The 14264-nt window shown below is 41.4% G+C and overlaps 1 protein-coding gene across 1 annotated transcript in view; it reads left to right on the top strand.

Annotated features, from left to right (window-relative positions):
• The window catches only part of LOC139375798 (receptor-type tyrosine-protein phosphatase mu-like), a 418014-nt gene extending 407737 nt beyond the window's left edge, over positions 1-10277 (top strand). Inside the window, exons 33-34 of the mRNA XM_071117668.1 lie at positions 6512-6647; positions 10236-10277. Of these exons, the coding sequence (XP_070973769.1) occupies positions 6512-6647; positions 10236-10277 (178 nt within the window). The remainder of the gene's footprint in view (positions 1-6511; positions 6648-10235) is intronic.
• The last annotated feature ends 3987 nt before the right edge of the window (positions 10278-14264 follow it).

Raw genomic sequence — 14264 nt, 5'->3', positions numbered from 1 at the left:
AGAGGTGTCACTACAGACCCTGGTTCAGCGTTCTAAGGCATCTCAGTGCTAGAGGCGTCACTACAGACCCTGGTTCAGCGGTCTAAGGCATCTCAGTGCTAGAGGCGTCACTACAGACCCTGGTTCAGCGGTCTAAGGCATCTCAGTGCTAGAGGCGTCACTACAGACCCTGGTTCAGAGGTCTAAGGCATCTCAGTGCTAGAGGCGTCACTACAGACCCTGGTTCAGCGGTCTAAGGCATCTCAGTGCTAGAGGCGTCACTACAGACCCTGGTTCAGAGGTCTAAGGCATCTCAGTGCTAGAGGCGTCACTACAGACCCTGGTTCAGCGGTCTAAGGCATCTCAGTGCTAGAGGCGTCACTACAGACCCTGGTTCAGCGGTCTAAGGCATCTCAGTGCTAGAGGCGTCACTACAAACCCTGGTTCAGAGGTCTAAGACACTGCATCTCAGTGCTAGAGGTGTCACTACAGACCCTGGTTCAGCGGTCTAAGGCATCTCAGTGCTAGAGGCGTCACTACAGACCCTGGTTCAGCGGTCTAAGGCATCTCAGTGCTAGAGGCGTCACTACAGATCCTGGTTCAGAGGTCTAAGGCATCTCAGTGCTAGAGGCGTCACTACAGACCCTGGTTCAGCGGTCTAAGACACTGCATCTCAGTGCTAGAGGAGTCACCGGGTTTGGCCGGTGTTAGGCCCGTCATTGTATATAAGAATGTGTTCTTTAACTGACTTGCCAAGTTAAATAAAGGTACAAATAAAATGTATATATTAAAAGTCGCTGACAGACACATACACAACCAGGGGCGCAACTTTGGTTATAGAATTTGGGGGATAAACACTCCAAACAGCCGACCCGACCGCTCGGAGGCGCCCGCATGGTCCTAAAGCGCACCATTGCCCTGTTTGTATCACATTCCAATTAGTATTAGTTAGAATGGTTAGAGTAGTTAGAGTAGTATGAGTTAGAGTGGTTAGAGTAGTATGAGTTAGAGTAGTATGAGTTAGAGTGGTTAGAGTAATATGAGTTAGAGTGGTTAGAGTAGTATGAGTTAGAGTAGTATGAGTTAGAGTGGTTAGAGTAGTATGAGTTAGAGTAGTATGAGTTAGAGTGGTTAGAGTAGTATGAGTTAGAGTAGTATGAGTTAGAGTGGTTAGAGTAGTATGAGTTAGAGTAGTATGAGTTGGAGTAGTTAGAGTAGTTAGAGTAGTATGAGTTAGAGTGGTTAGAGTAGTTAGAGTAGTATGAGTTAGAGTGGTTAGAGTAGTATGAGTTAGAGTAGTATGAGTTAGAGTAGTATGAGTTAGAGTAGTTAGAGTAGCATGAGTTAGAGTGGTTAGAGAATAATGAATTAGAGTAGTATGAGTTGGAGTAGTTAGAGTAGTTAGAGTAGTATGAGTTAGAGTGGTTAGAGTAATATGAGTTAGAGTAATATGAGTTAGAGTGGTATGAGTTAGGTTAGTATGAGTTAGAGTAGCATGAGTTAGAATAGTTAGAGTTCGAGTGGTTAGAGTTTGAGTTAGAGTGAGTTAGAATAGTATGAGTTAGTGGTTAGAGTAGTTAGAGTAGTATGAGTTAGAATAGTTAGAGTAGTTAGAGTAGTATGAGTTAGAGTGGTTAGAGTAGTTAGAGTAGTATGAGTTAGAGTGGTATGAGTTAGAGTGGTTAGAGTAGTTAGAGTTGTATGAGTTAGAGTGGTTAAAGTTAGAGGAGTTAGATTAGTTAGAGTGGTTAGAGTAGTTAGAGTTGTATGAGTTAGAGTGGTTAGAGTTAGAGGAGTTAGATTAGTTAGAGTAGTATGAGTTAGAGTAATATGAGTTAGAGTGGTTAGGGTAGTTAGAGTAGTATGAGTTAGAGTAGTATGAGTTAGAGTGGTTAGGGTAGTTAGAGTAGTATGAGTTACAGTGGTTAGGGTAGTTAGAGTAGTATGAGTTAGAGTAGTATGAGTTAGAGTGGTTAGAGTAGTATGAGTTAGAGTAGTGTGAGTTAGAGTGGTTAGAGTAGTATGAGTTAGAGTAGTATGAGTTACTGTGGTTAGGGTAGTTAGAGTAGTATGAGTTAGAGTAGTATGAGTTACAGTGGTTAGGGTAGTTAGAGTAGTATGAGTTACAGTGGTTAGGGTAGTTAGAGTAGTATGAGTTAGAGTAGTATGAGTTACAGTGGTTAGGGTAGTTAGAATAGTATGAGTTAGAGTATTATGAGTTAGAGTGGTTAGAGTAGTATGAGTTAGAGTAGTTAGAGTAGTATGAGTTAGAGTAGTATGAGTTAGAGTATTATGAGTTAGAGTGGTTAGAGTAGTATGAGTTAGAGTGGTTAGAGTAGTATGAGTTAGAGTAGTTAGAGTAGTATGAGTTAGAGTAGTATGAGTTAGAGTGGTTAGAGTAGTATGAGTTAGAGTAGTATGAGTTAGAGTGGTTAGAGTAGTATGAGTTAGAGTAGTATGAGTTAGAGTGGTTAGAGTAGTATGAGTTAGAGTAGTATGAGTTAGAGTGGTTAGAGTAGTATGAGTTAGAGTGGTTAGAGTAGTATGAGTTAGAGTGGTATGAGTTAAAGTGGTTAGAGTAGTATGAGTTAGAGTAGTATGAGTTAGAGTAGTTAGAGTAGTATGAGTTAGAGTAGTTAGAGTAGTATGAGTTAGAGTAGTATAAGTTAGAGTGGTTAGAGTAGTATGAGTTAGAGTAGTATGAGTTAGAGTAGTTAGAGTAGTTTGAGTTAGAGTAGAATGAGTTAGAGTGGTTAGAGTAGTATGAGTTAGAGTACTATGAGTTAGAGTAGTTAGAGTAGTTAGAGTAGTATGAGTTAGAGTAGTATGAGTTAGAGTAGTATGAGTTAGAGTGGTTAGAGTAGTATGAGTTAGAGTGGTTAGAGTAGTATGAGTTAGAGTAGTATGAGTTAGAGTAGTATGAGTTAGAATAGTATGAGTTAGAGTAGTTAGAGTAGTATTAGTTGGAGTAGTATGAATTAGAGTAGTATGAGTTAGAGTAGTATGAGTTAGAGTAGTATGAGTTAGAGTAGTTAGAATAGTATGAGTTAGAGTAGTTAGAGGAGTATGAGTTTGAGTAGTTAGAGTTGTATGAGTTTGAGTAGTTAGAGTAGTATAAATTAGAGTAGTTAGAGTAGTATGAGTTCAAGTAGTTAGAGTGGTATGAGTTAGAGTAGTTAGAGTAGTATAAATTAGAGTAGTTAGAGAGTTAGATTAGTTAAACGAGTTAGATTAGTTAGAGTAGTTATAGTCATATGAGTTGGAGTAGTTAGAGTAGTTAGATTAGTTAAATTAGTTAGATTAGTTAGAGTAGTATGAATTAGAGCAGTTAGAAAGTTAGAGGAGTTAGAGTAGTATGAATTAGAGCAGTTAGAAAGTTAGAGGAATTAGAGTAGTTAGAGTAGTTAGATTAGTTAGAGTAGTATGAATTAGAGCAGTTAGATTAGTTAGAGTAGTATGAATTAGAGCAGTTAGAAAGATAGAGGAGTTAGAGTAGTATGAATTAGAGCAGTTAGAAAGTTAGAGGAATTAGAGTAGTTAGAGTAGTTAGATTAGTTAGAGTAATATTAATTAGAGCAGTTAGATTAGTTAGAGTAGTATGAATTAGAGCAGTTAGAAAGTTAGAAGAGTTAGAGTAGTATGAATTAGAGCAGTTAGAAAGTTAGAGGAGTTAGAGTAGTTAGATTAGTTAGAGTAGGCCTGCTGAGATTCTACTTTCAATCAAATCAAATGTTATTTGGTAAATGCTGAATACAACAGGTGTAGTAGACCTTACAGTGAAATGCTGAATACAACAGGTGTAGTAGACCTTACAGTGAAATGCTGAATACAACAGGTGTAGTAGACCTTACAGTGAAATGATGAATACAACAGGTGTAGTAGACCTGACAGTGAAATGCTGAATACAACAGGTGTAGTAGACCTCACAGTGAAATGCTGAATACAACAGGTGTAGTAGACCTGACAGTGAAATGCTGAATACAACAGGTGTAGTAGACCTCACAGTGTAATGTTGAATACAACAGGTGTAGTAAACCTTACAGTGAAATGCTGAATACAACAGGTGTAGGTAGACCTTACAGTGAAATGCTGAATACAACAGGTGTAGTAGACCTTACAGTGAAATGCTGAATACAACAGGTGTAGTAGACCTTACAGTGAAATGCTGAATACAACAGGTGTAGTAGACCTTACAGTGAAATGCTGAATACAACAGGTGTAGTAGACCTCACAGTGAAATGCTGAATACAACAGGTGTAGTAGACCTTACAGTGAAATGCTGAATACAACAGGTGTAGTAGACCTGACAGTGAAATGCTGAATACAACAGGTGTAGTAGACCTCACAGTGTAATGTTGAATACAACAGGTGTAGTAAACCTTACAGTGAATGCTTACTGACAAGCCCTTGCAGTTTTAAGAAAATAAGTGTTTAGATAGTATTTACTAAAAGAAACTGAAGTAAAAATAAAACATTGAAATATAGAAAATTTTAACTAAATAAATACAACTTTAGAAATCATGAGAGGGGAAACACCCCCATCTGCTGGTCAACCGTGCTCACTGCTCACTGCACCACACAGAGTGGTACAAAAGGGCTGTTCACTAGAGTCGACTAGCGCTCTGAGCTAAAATGAATAGATCTGTTCACTAGAGTCGACTAGCGCTCTGAGCTAAAAATGAATAGATCTATTCACTAGAGTCGACTAGCGCTCTGAGCTAAAATGAATAGATCTGTTCACTAGAGTCAACTAGCGCTCTGAGCTCAAATTAATAGATCTTTTCACTAGAGTCGACTAGCGCTCTGAGCTAAAATGAATAGATCTGTTCACTAGAGTCGACTAGCGCTCTGAGCTAAAAGGAGTAGAACTGTTCACTAGAGTCGACTAGCGCGCTGAGCTAAAAGGAATAGATCTGTTCACTAGAGTCGACTAGCGCTCTGAGCTAAAATTAATAGAACTGTTCACTAGAGTCGACTAGCGCTCTGAGCTAAAATTAATAGATCTGTTCGCTAGAGTCGACTAGCGCTCTGAGCTAAAATGAATAGATCTGTTCACTAGAGTCGACTAGCGCTCTGAGCTAAAATGAATAGAACTGTTCACTAGAGTCGACTAGCGCTCTGAGCTAAAAGGAATAGATCTGTTCACTAGAGTCGACTAGCGCTCTGAGCTAAAATGAATAGATCTGTTCACTAGAGTCGACTAGCGCTCTGAGCTAAAATGAATAGATCTATTCACTAGAGTCGACTAGCGCTTTGAGCTAAAATGAATAGATCTGTTCACTAGAGTCGACTAGAGCTCTGAGCTAAAATGAATAGATCTGTTCCTTAGAATCGACTAGCGCTCTGAGCTAAAATGAATAGATCTGTTCACTAGAGTCGACTAGCGCTCTGAGCTCAAATGAATAGAACTGTTCCTTAGAGTCGACTAGCGCTCTGAGCTCAAATGAATAGATCTGTTCCTTAGAGTCGACTAGCGCTCTGAGCTCAAATGAATAGACCTGTTCCTTAGAATCGACTAGCGCTCTGAGCTAAAATGAATAGAACTGTTCCTTAGAGTCGACTAGTTGCTCTGAGCTCCAATGAATAGAACTGTTCACTAGAGTCGACTAGTTGCTTTGAGCTCCAATGAATAGAACTGTTCCTTAGAGTCGACTAGTTGCTCTGAGCTCCAATGAATAGATCTGTTCACTAGAGTCGACTAGTTGCTTTGAGCTAAAATGAATAGAACTGTTCACTAGAGTCGACTAGCGCTCTGAGCTAAAAGGAATAGAACTGTTCACTAGAGTCAACTAGTTGCTTTGAGCTCCAATGAATAGAACTGTTCCTTAGAGTCGACTAGTTGCTCTGAGCTCCAATGAATAGATCTGTTCACTACAGTCGACTAGTTGCTTTGAGCTAAAATGAATAGAACTGTTCACTAGAGTCGACTAGCGCTCTGAGCTAAAAGGAATAGAACTGTTCACTAGAGTCGACTAGTTGCTTTGAGCTCCAATGAATAGAACTGTTCACTAGAGTCGACTAGTTGCTCTGAGCTCCAATGAATAGAACTGTTCACTAGAGTCGACTAGCGCTCTGAGCTCCAATGAATAGAACTGTTCACTAGAGTCGACTAGTTGCTCTGAGCTCCAATGAATAGAACTGTTCACTAGAGTCGACTAGCGCTCTGAGCTCCAATGAATAGAACTGTTCACTAGAGTCGACTAGTTGCTCTGAGCTACAATGAATAGAACTGTTCACTAGAGTCGACTAGTTGCTCTGAGCTCCAATGAATAGAACTGTTCACTAGAGTCGACTAGCGCTCTGAGCTCCAATGAATAGAACTGTTCACTAGAGTCGACTAGTTGCTTTGAGCTCCAATGAATAGACTTCTCTCCCTATTTCCACCGTAACCCTTTGCCTTGTGTTTCTCTAAAAGGGAATTGTGTTAGCTCTATTCATTACATATCTATCTGTTTCACCTTACTGAATACATCCCCCCTCTCTCTCTCTCTCTCTCGCTCTACCCCCGACCCATCTCCCTCCCTCCCTGCAGTAACGGAGGAGGTCGCAGTGGGACGTTCTGTGCCATCAGTATCGTGTGTGAGATGTTACAACATCAGCGTTCTGTAGACGTTTTCCACGCCGTCAAAACACTGAGGAACAACAAACCCAACATGGTCGACCTACTGGTAGGAAACACATCCTGTAATCATTAACCCAACATGGTCGATCTACTGGTAGGAAACACATCCTGTAATCATTAACCCAACATGGTCGACCTGCTGGTAGGAAACACATCCTGTAATCATTAACCCAACATGGTCGATCTACTGGTAGGAAACACATCCTGTAATCATTAACCCAACATGGTCGATCTACTGGTAGGAAACACATCCTGTAATCATTAACCCAACATGGTCGATCTACTGGTAGGAAACACATCCTGTAATCATTAACCCAACATGGTCGACCTACTGGTAGGAAACACATCCTGTAATCATTAACCCAACATGGTCGATCTACTGGTAGGAAACACATCCTGTAATCATTAACCCAACATGGTCGACCTACTGGTAGGAAACACATCCTGTAATCATTAACCCAACATGGTCGATCTACTGGTAGGAAACACATCCTGTAATCATTAACCCAACATGGTCGACCTACTGGTAGGAAACACATCCTGTAATCATTAACCCAACATGGTCGACCTACTGGTAGGAAACACATCCTGTAATCATTAACCCAACATGGTCGACCTACTGGTAGGAAACACATCCTGTAATCATTAACCCAACATGGTCGATCTACTGGTAGGAAACACATCCTGTAATCATTAACACTGCAGATGACCTACTGGTAGGAAACACATCCTGTAATCATTAACCCAACATGGTCGATCTACTGGTAGGAAACACATCCTGTAATCATTAACCCAACATGGTCGACCTACTGGTAGGAAACACATCCTGTAATCATTAACCCAACATGGTCGACCTACTGGTAGGAAACACATCCTGTAATCATTAACCCAACATGGTCGACCTACTGGTAGGAAACACATCCTGTAATCATTAACCCAACATGGTCGACCTACTGGTAGGAAACACATCCTGTAATCATTAACACTGCAGATGACCTACTGGTAGGAAACACATCCTGTAATCATTAACCCAACATGGTCGACCTGCTGGTAGGAAACACATCCTGTAATCATTAACCCAACATGGTCGACCTGCTGGTAGGAAACACATCCTGTAATCATTAACCCAACATGGTCGACCTACTGGTAGGAAACGCATCCTGTAATCATTAACCCAACATGGTCGACCTGCTGGTAGGAAACACATCCTGTAATCATTAACACTGCAGATGACCTACTGGTAGGAAACGCATTCTGTAATCATTAACACTGCAGATGACCTACTGGTAGGAAACACATCCTGTAATCATTAACACTACAGATGACCTACTGGTAGGAAACACATCCTGTAATCATTAACACTACAGATGACCTACTGGTAGGAAACACATCCTGTAATCATTAACACTACAGATGACCTACTGGTAGGAAACGCATTCTGTAATCATTAACACTGCAGATGACCTACTGGTAGGAAACACATCCTGTAATCATTAACACTACAGATGACCTACTGGTAGGAAACACATCCTGTAATCATTAACACTACAGCTGACCTACTGGTAGGAAACACATTCTGTAATCATTAACACTACAGATGACCTACTGGTAGGAAACACATTCTGTAATCATTAACACTGCAGATGACCTACTGGTAGGAAACACATCCTGTAATCATTAACACTGCAGATGACCTACTGGTAGGAAACACATCCTGTAATCATTAACACTGCAGAAACACATCCTGTAATCATTAACACTGCAGATGACCTACTGGTAGGAAACACATCCTGTAATCATTAACACTGCAGATGACCTACTGGTAGGAAACACATCCTGTAATCATTAACACTGCAGATGACCTACTGGTAGGAAACACATCCTGTAATCATTAACACTGCAGAAACACATCCTGTAATCATTAACACTGCAGATGACCTACTGGTAAGAAAACACATCCTGTAATCATTAACACTGCAGATGACCTACTGGTAGGAAACACATCCTGTAATCATTAACACTGCAGATGACCTACTGGTAGGAAACACATCCTGTAATCATTAACACTACAGCTGACCTACTGGTAGGAAACACATCCTGTAATCATTAACACTACAGCTGACCTACTGGTAGGAAACACATCCTGTAATCATTAACACTACAGATGACCTACTGGTAGGGTACTAAGTCCTCTCTCCTCGCCTGGTCCCAGAGTGTGTTGTCTTGTCAACTCATAGGGGCAGTGTCAAGTCATGACAAGACAGCACAATATTCAATGTTCAATGTAGTGTGTCAATGTTTATGTAGCCTAGATCAGATTAGTGTTTATGTAGCTTAGATCAGGTTAGTCTTCATGTAGCCCAGATCAGATTAGTCTTCATGTAGCCCAGATCAGATTAGTCTTCATGTAGCCCAGATCAGATTCATGTTTATGTAGTTTAGATCAGATTAGTCTTCATGTAGCCCAGATCAGATTAGTCTTCATGTACCTTAGATCAGATTAGTCTTCATGTAGCCTAGATCAGATTAGGGTTTATGTGGCCTAGATCAGATTAAAGGTTTATGTAGCCTAGATCAGATTAGTGTTTATGTAGCCTAGATCAGATTAAAGGTTTATGTAGCCTAGATCAGATTAGTGTTTATGTAGCCCAGATCAGATTAGTGTTTATGTAGCCTAGATCAGATTAAAGGTTTATGTGGCCTAGATCAGATTAAAGGTTTATGTAGCCTAGATCAAATTAGTGTTTATGTAGCCTAGATCAGATTAAAGGTTTATGTAGCCTAGATCAGATTAAAGGTTTATGTGGCCAAGATCAGATTAAAGGTTTATGTATCCTAGATCAGATTAGTCTTCATGTAGCCCAGATCAGATTCATGTTTATGTAGTTTAGATCAGATTAGTCTTCATGTAGCCCAGATCAGATTTGTGTTTATGTAGTTTAGATCAGATTAGTCTTCATGTAGCCCAGATCAGATTAGTCTTCATGTATCTTAGATCAGATTAGTCTTCATGTAGCCTAGATCAGATTAGGGTTTATGTGGCCTAGATCAGATTAAAGGTTTATGTAGCCTAGATCAGATTAGTGTTTATGTAGCCTAGATCAGATTAAAGGTTTATGTAGCCTAGATCAGATTAGTGTTTATGTAGCCTAGATCAGATTAGGGTTTATGTGGCCTAGATCAGATTAAAGGTTTATGTAGCCTAGATCAGATTAGTGTTTATGTAGCCTAGATCAGATTAAAGGTTTATGTGGCCTAGATCAGATTAAAGGTTTATGTGGCCTAGATCAGATTAAAGGTTTATGTGGCCTAGATCAGATTAAAGGTTTATGTAGCCTAGATCAGATTAAAGGTTTATGTGGCCTAGATCAGATTAAAGGTTTATGTAGCCTAGATCAGATTAAAGGTTTATGTAGCCTAGATCAGATTAAAGGTTTATGTGGCCTAGATCAGATTAAAGGTTTATGTAGCCTAGATCAGATTAAAGGTTTATGTAGCCTAGATCAGATTAAAGGTTTATGTAGCCTAGATCAGATTAAAGGTTTATGTAGCCTAGATCAGATTAAAGGTTTATGTGGCCTAGATCAGATCAATGGTGAAGAATACCAGCAACTTGTTTGTTTCTGTTCTACAGGATCAGTACAAGTTCTGCTATGAAGTGGCTCTGGAGTACTAGAACTGACTGGGCCTGGATGCAGAACTATGGATAAACAGCAGACTGGGCCTGGATGCAGATCTATGGATAAACAGCAGACTGGGCCTGGATGCAGATCTATGGATAAACAGCAGACTGGGCCTGGATGCAGATCTAGACTGAAGGGGTTTGGGACTTTACAAAAGACTGCAGCACAGACCGACCAGTGTTATCACGGTCAAACACCTGGAGCAAGGCAACACAGCAAGCACACAGACACGCAGAGCTCTCGCTCTCTCTCTCTCTCTCTCTCTCTCTCTGTCTCTCTCTCTCTCTCTCTCGCTCTCTCTCTCTCTCTCTCTCTCTCTAGCTCTCTCTCTCTCTCTCTAGCTCTCTCTCTCTGTCTCTCTCTCTCTCTCTCTCTAGCTCTCTCTCTCTCTCTCTCTCTCTCTCGCTCTCTCTCTCTCTCTCTCTCTCTCTCTCTCTCTAGCTCTCTCTCTCTCTCTCTAGCTCTCTCTCTCTGTCTCTCTCTCTCTCTGTCTCTCTCTCTCTCTAGCTCTCTCTCTCTCTAGCTCTCTCTCTCTCTATGTCTCTCTCTGTCTCTCTCTCTAGCTCTCTCTCTCTAGCTCTCTCTCTCTCTCTCTAGCTCTCTCTCTCTAGCTCTCTCTCTCTCTCTGTCTCTCTCTCTCTCTCTCTCTCTCTCTCTCTCTAGCTCTCTCTCTCTCTCTCTCTCTCTCTCTCTCTCTCTCTCTCTCTCTCTCTCTCTCTCTCTGTTAGTTTGATCAGCCGATTGAGGAAGTAACAGAAATTAGGTGTACAGTCTCTCTATATTTCCATCAGTATCTGTCTATCTGCTATCAGGGAGGATACAGTTTATAAATATTCCCCAAAAATATCGGTCTCTAGTCTTTCTGCTTTCTGCCATCAGGACTGATACAGAAGCACAATGTTTTACATTTAGCAGTGAATCACCTCTAATCTGGAACCCTTGGCCTGTTCCAAACCAACCTCTGACCCCTGACACCCTAGACCATTTCTACTCTAAAGATGATTATGTAATAAAGGAGATAGTGATTCTATCTCTAGTCACGTGTAGATTTGAGAGGAAGTAACATGGTAAAAGATCCCCTCCTTTTTTTTGCCATGCAGCTTAAACCTTCTGACTAGGGGTCAGGAGAGAAGTGTCTAGGGGTCAGGGGTCACTTTTGGGGACAGGGTGCCTCTCTCTCTCTCTCTCTCTCTCTCTCTCTCTCTCTCTCTCTAGCTCTCTCTAGCTCTCTCTCTCTGTCTGTCTCTCTCTCTAGCTCTCTCTCTCTCTGTCTCTCTCTCTCTCTCTCTCTCTCTCTAGCTCTCTCTCTCTCTAGCTCTCTCTCTGTCTCTCTCTCTCTCTCTAGCTCTCTTTCTCTCTCTCTCTCTCTCTCTCTCTCTAGCTCTCTCTCTCTCTCGCTTGTGTTCCTGTGGTTTTTCGATGCCTTTAAATCCTCATCGGATGACGACGACAACAACAACAACAACAACAACAACATGCATCAATACTTTCCCATTTCTTGTGGAATGTGGTCTATACTGTACGTAACGTGTTCATTTTATATATATATATATAAAATTGTTTTACTAGAAGTTAAGATGCCTAAATGTTACTGTACTGTATGTCCTGCAAAATAGGAATTCAAGATGAATTATTGTTGTTAACGGTTTTTGATTTTACCATCAAAAAAAGGGGAGGAGTCGGCGCAATCGTAGAAATAGAATCGCTAGAACGGAGATCACCGTTCAAGTCAATGAGTCTGTAATGGGTGGGCTTCTACCTTCTAATCCTTCCTGTTTCGAGGGATCCCAAAAACGTTTTTTTTTTTTTTGTTTTTGTGCATATCCATTGTGTTTCTAGTTGTGCATATTGTAAATATCTCTGTACATTATTTATCTGTATGTAATAATGGTGAATGACAGTTTATGTGACTTATCTTTTATGGGTTTGTTGATTTGATTTGATTTGATTGTGTTGTTGTGAGCATGTGTTTTTTTTATCTGGTCATATTTTATGACAGATGAGTTCCACTAAACATAAATGTAGCTACAGTATAAAAATGATTGGTGGTGTTGTTGTTTTTTTTTTCCAGCTTAATGCGAGGATATGACATGTAAATAAATGATATGATCTGTTGCCAGTGTCCTGCCGTACAGTTCTATATGTTACTGCAAGACGTGGTGTTATAGCGACATCTAGTGGGGAGCCTTAGAATAGCAGCCTAGAAACGAGAGTACTTCATATTAAATCAAATTGTATTTTTCACAAGCACTGAATACAACAGGCGTAGGTAGACCTTACAGTGAAATGCTGAATACAACAGGTGTAGTAGACCTTACAGTGAAATGCTGAATACAACAGGTGTAGTAGACCTTACAGTGAAATGCTGAATACAACAGGTGTAGTAGGCCTTACAGTGAAATGCTGAATACAACAGGTGTAGTAGACCTCACAGTGAAATGCTGAATTCAACAGGTGTAGTAGACCTTACAGTGAAATGCTGAATACAACAGGTGTAGTAGACCTTACAGTGAAATGCTGAATACAACAGGTATAGTAGACCTTACAGTGAAATGCTGAATACAACAGGTGTAGGTAGACCTCACAGTGAAATGCTGAATACAACAGGTGTAGTAGACCTTACAGTGAAATGCTGAATACAACAGGTGTAGTAGACCTTACAATGAAATGCTGAATACAACAGGTGTAGTAGACCTTACAGTGAAATGCTGAATACAACAGGTGTAGTAGACCTTACAGTGAAATGCTGAATACAACAGGTGTTGTAGACCGTACAGTGAAATGCTGAATACAACAGGTGTAGTAGACCTTACAGTGAAATGCTGAATACAACAAGTGTAGTAGACCTTACAGTGAAATGCTGAATACAACAGGTGTAGTAGACCTGACAGTGAAATGTTGAATACAACAGGTGTAGTAGACCTCACAGTGAAATGTTGAATACAACAGGTGTAGTAGACCTTACAATGAAATGCTGAATACAACAGGTGTAGTAGACCTCACAGTGAAATGTTGAATACAACAGGTGTAGTAGACCTGCTAATACAATTTGATTTGACATGTTGTACATCTTTGTTCCCGCCCTGCACTAGACACATCAACTAATCATCAAGCCCATCATCCACAAACAAGCAAGTTTGCTCCTGTTGTCTATAGTCGTTTCCCGCAGAGCAGGTCTGTTGGACAAGGGACAGAAGTCCTTGGCACACCATCACTAAGCCACAACAGCAGCAGGTCTCCTCTCCAGCTGGTCAGTGCTGCAGGCAGGCTCTAAGACACTGGGGATGTTTTCATATTTCACACATGGACAGAGGGATCTGAGAGGGGGGGATAGAGGGGAGAAAAAATAGTGGGAGAGGGAGGGAGGGGGGGACAGAGAGGGGAAGGAGGGAGGAAGAGAGAGGGGAGGGAGGGGTAGACAGAGGAGGGAGGGAGGAAGAGAGAGGGGAGGGAGGGGGAGACAGAGGAGGGAGGAAGAGAGAGGGGAGGGAGGAAGATAGAGGGGAGGGAGGGAGGAAGAGAGAGGGGAGGGAGGGGGAGACAGAGGAGGGAGGAAGAGAGAGGGGAGGGAGGAAGATAGAGGGGAGGGAGGGAGGAAGAGAGAGGGGAGGGGGAGACAGAGGAGGGAGACAGAGGACACAGAGGGAGGGATGGAGGGAGGGAGCGAGGGAGGGAGGGAGAGGAAGAGAGGGAGAGGAAGAGAGAGAAAGGGATGGGGGAGGGAGGGAGCAGACTCATATTTCATCACTCAGCTCATCAGATTATTCCCCTTCACACAAGGACATTGGAGAGAGTGGGAGATGAGAGGGAAGTGTGTTCGAGAGAGAGAGAGAGAGAGAGAGAGAGAGAGAGAGAGAACTGTGTGGTGTGGAGGATGGGCCTGGCTTGAGCTGCTGAGGGCATCCATACCAGATGTTGCCTGGGCCTATATCCAGACATGCACAAACACACACACACACTCACACACACACACACACACA

The sequence above is a fragment of the Oncorhynchus clarkii genome, chromosome 20 (assembly GCF_045791955.1).
Source record: "Oncorhynchus clarkii lewisi isolate Uvic-CL-2024 chromosome 20, UVic_Ocla_1.0, whole genome shotgun sequence".
Lineage (NCBI taxonomy): Eukaryota > Metazoa > Chordata > Actinopteri > Salmoniformes > Salmonidae > Oncorhynchus > Oncorhynchus clarkii.
Note: the sequence above shows the minus strand (reverse complement) of the source record. Positions and strands in the feature narration are given on the sequence as shown.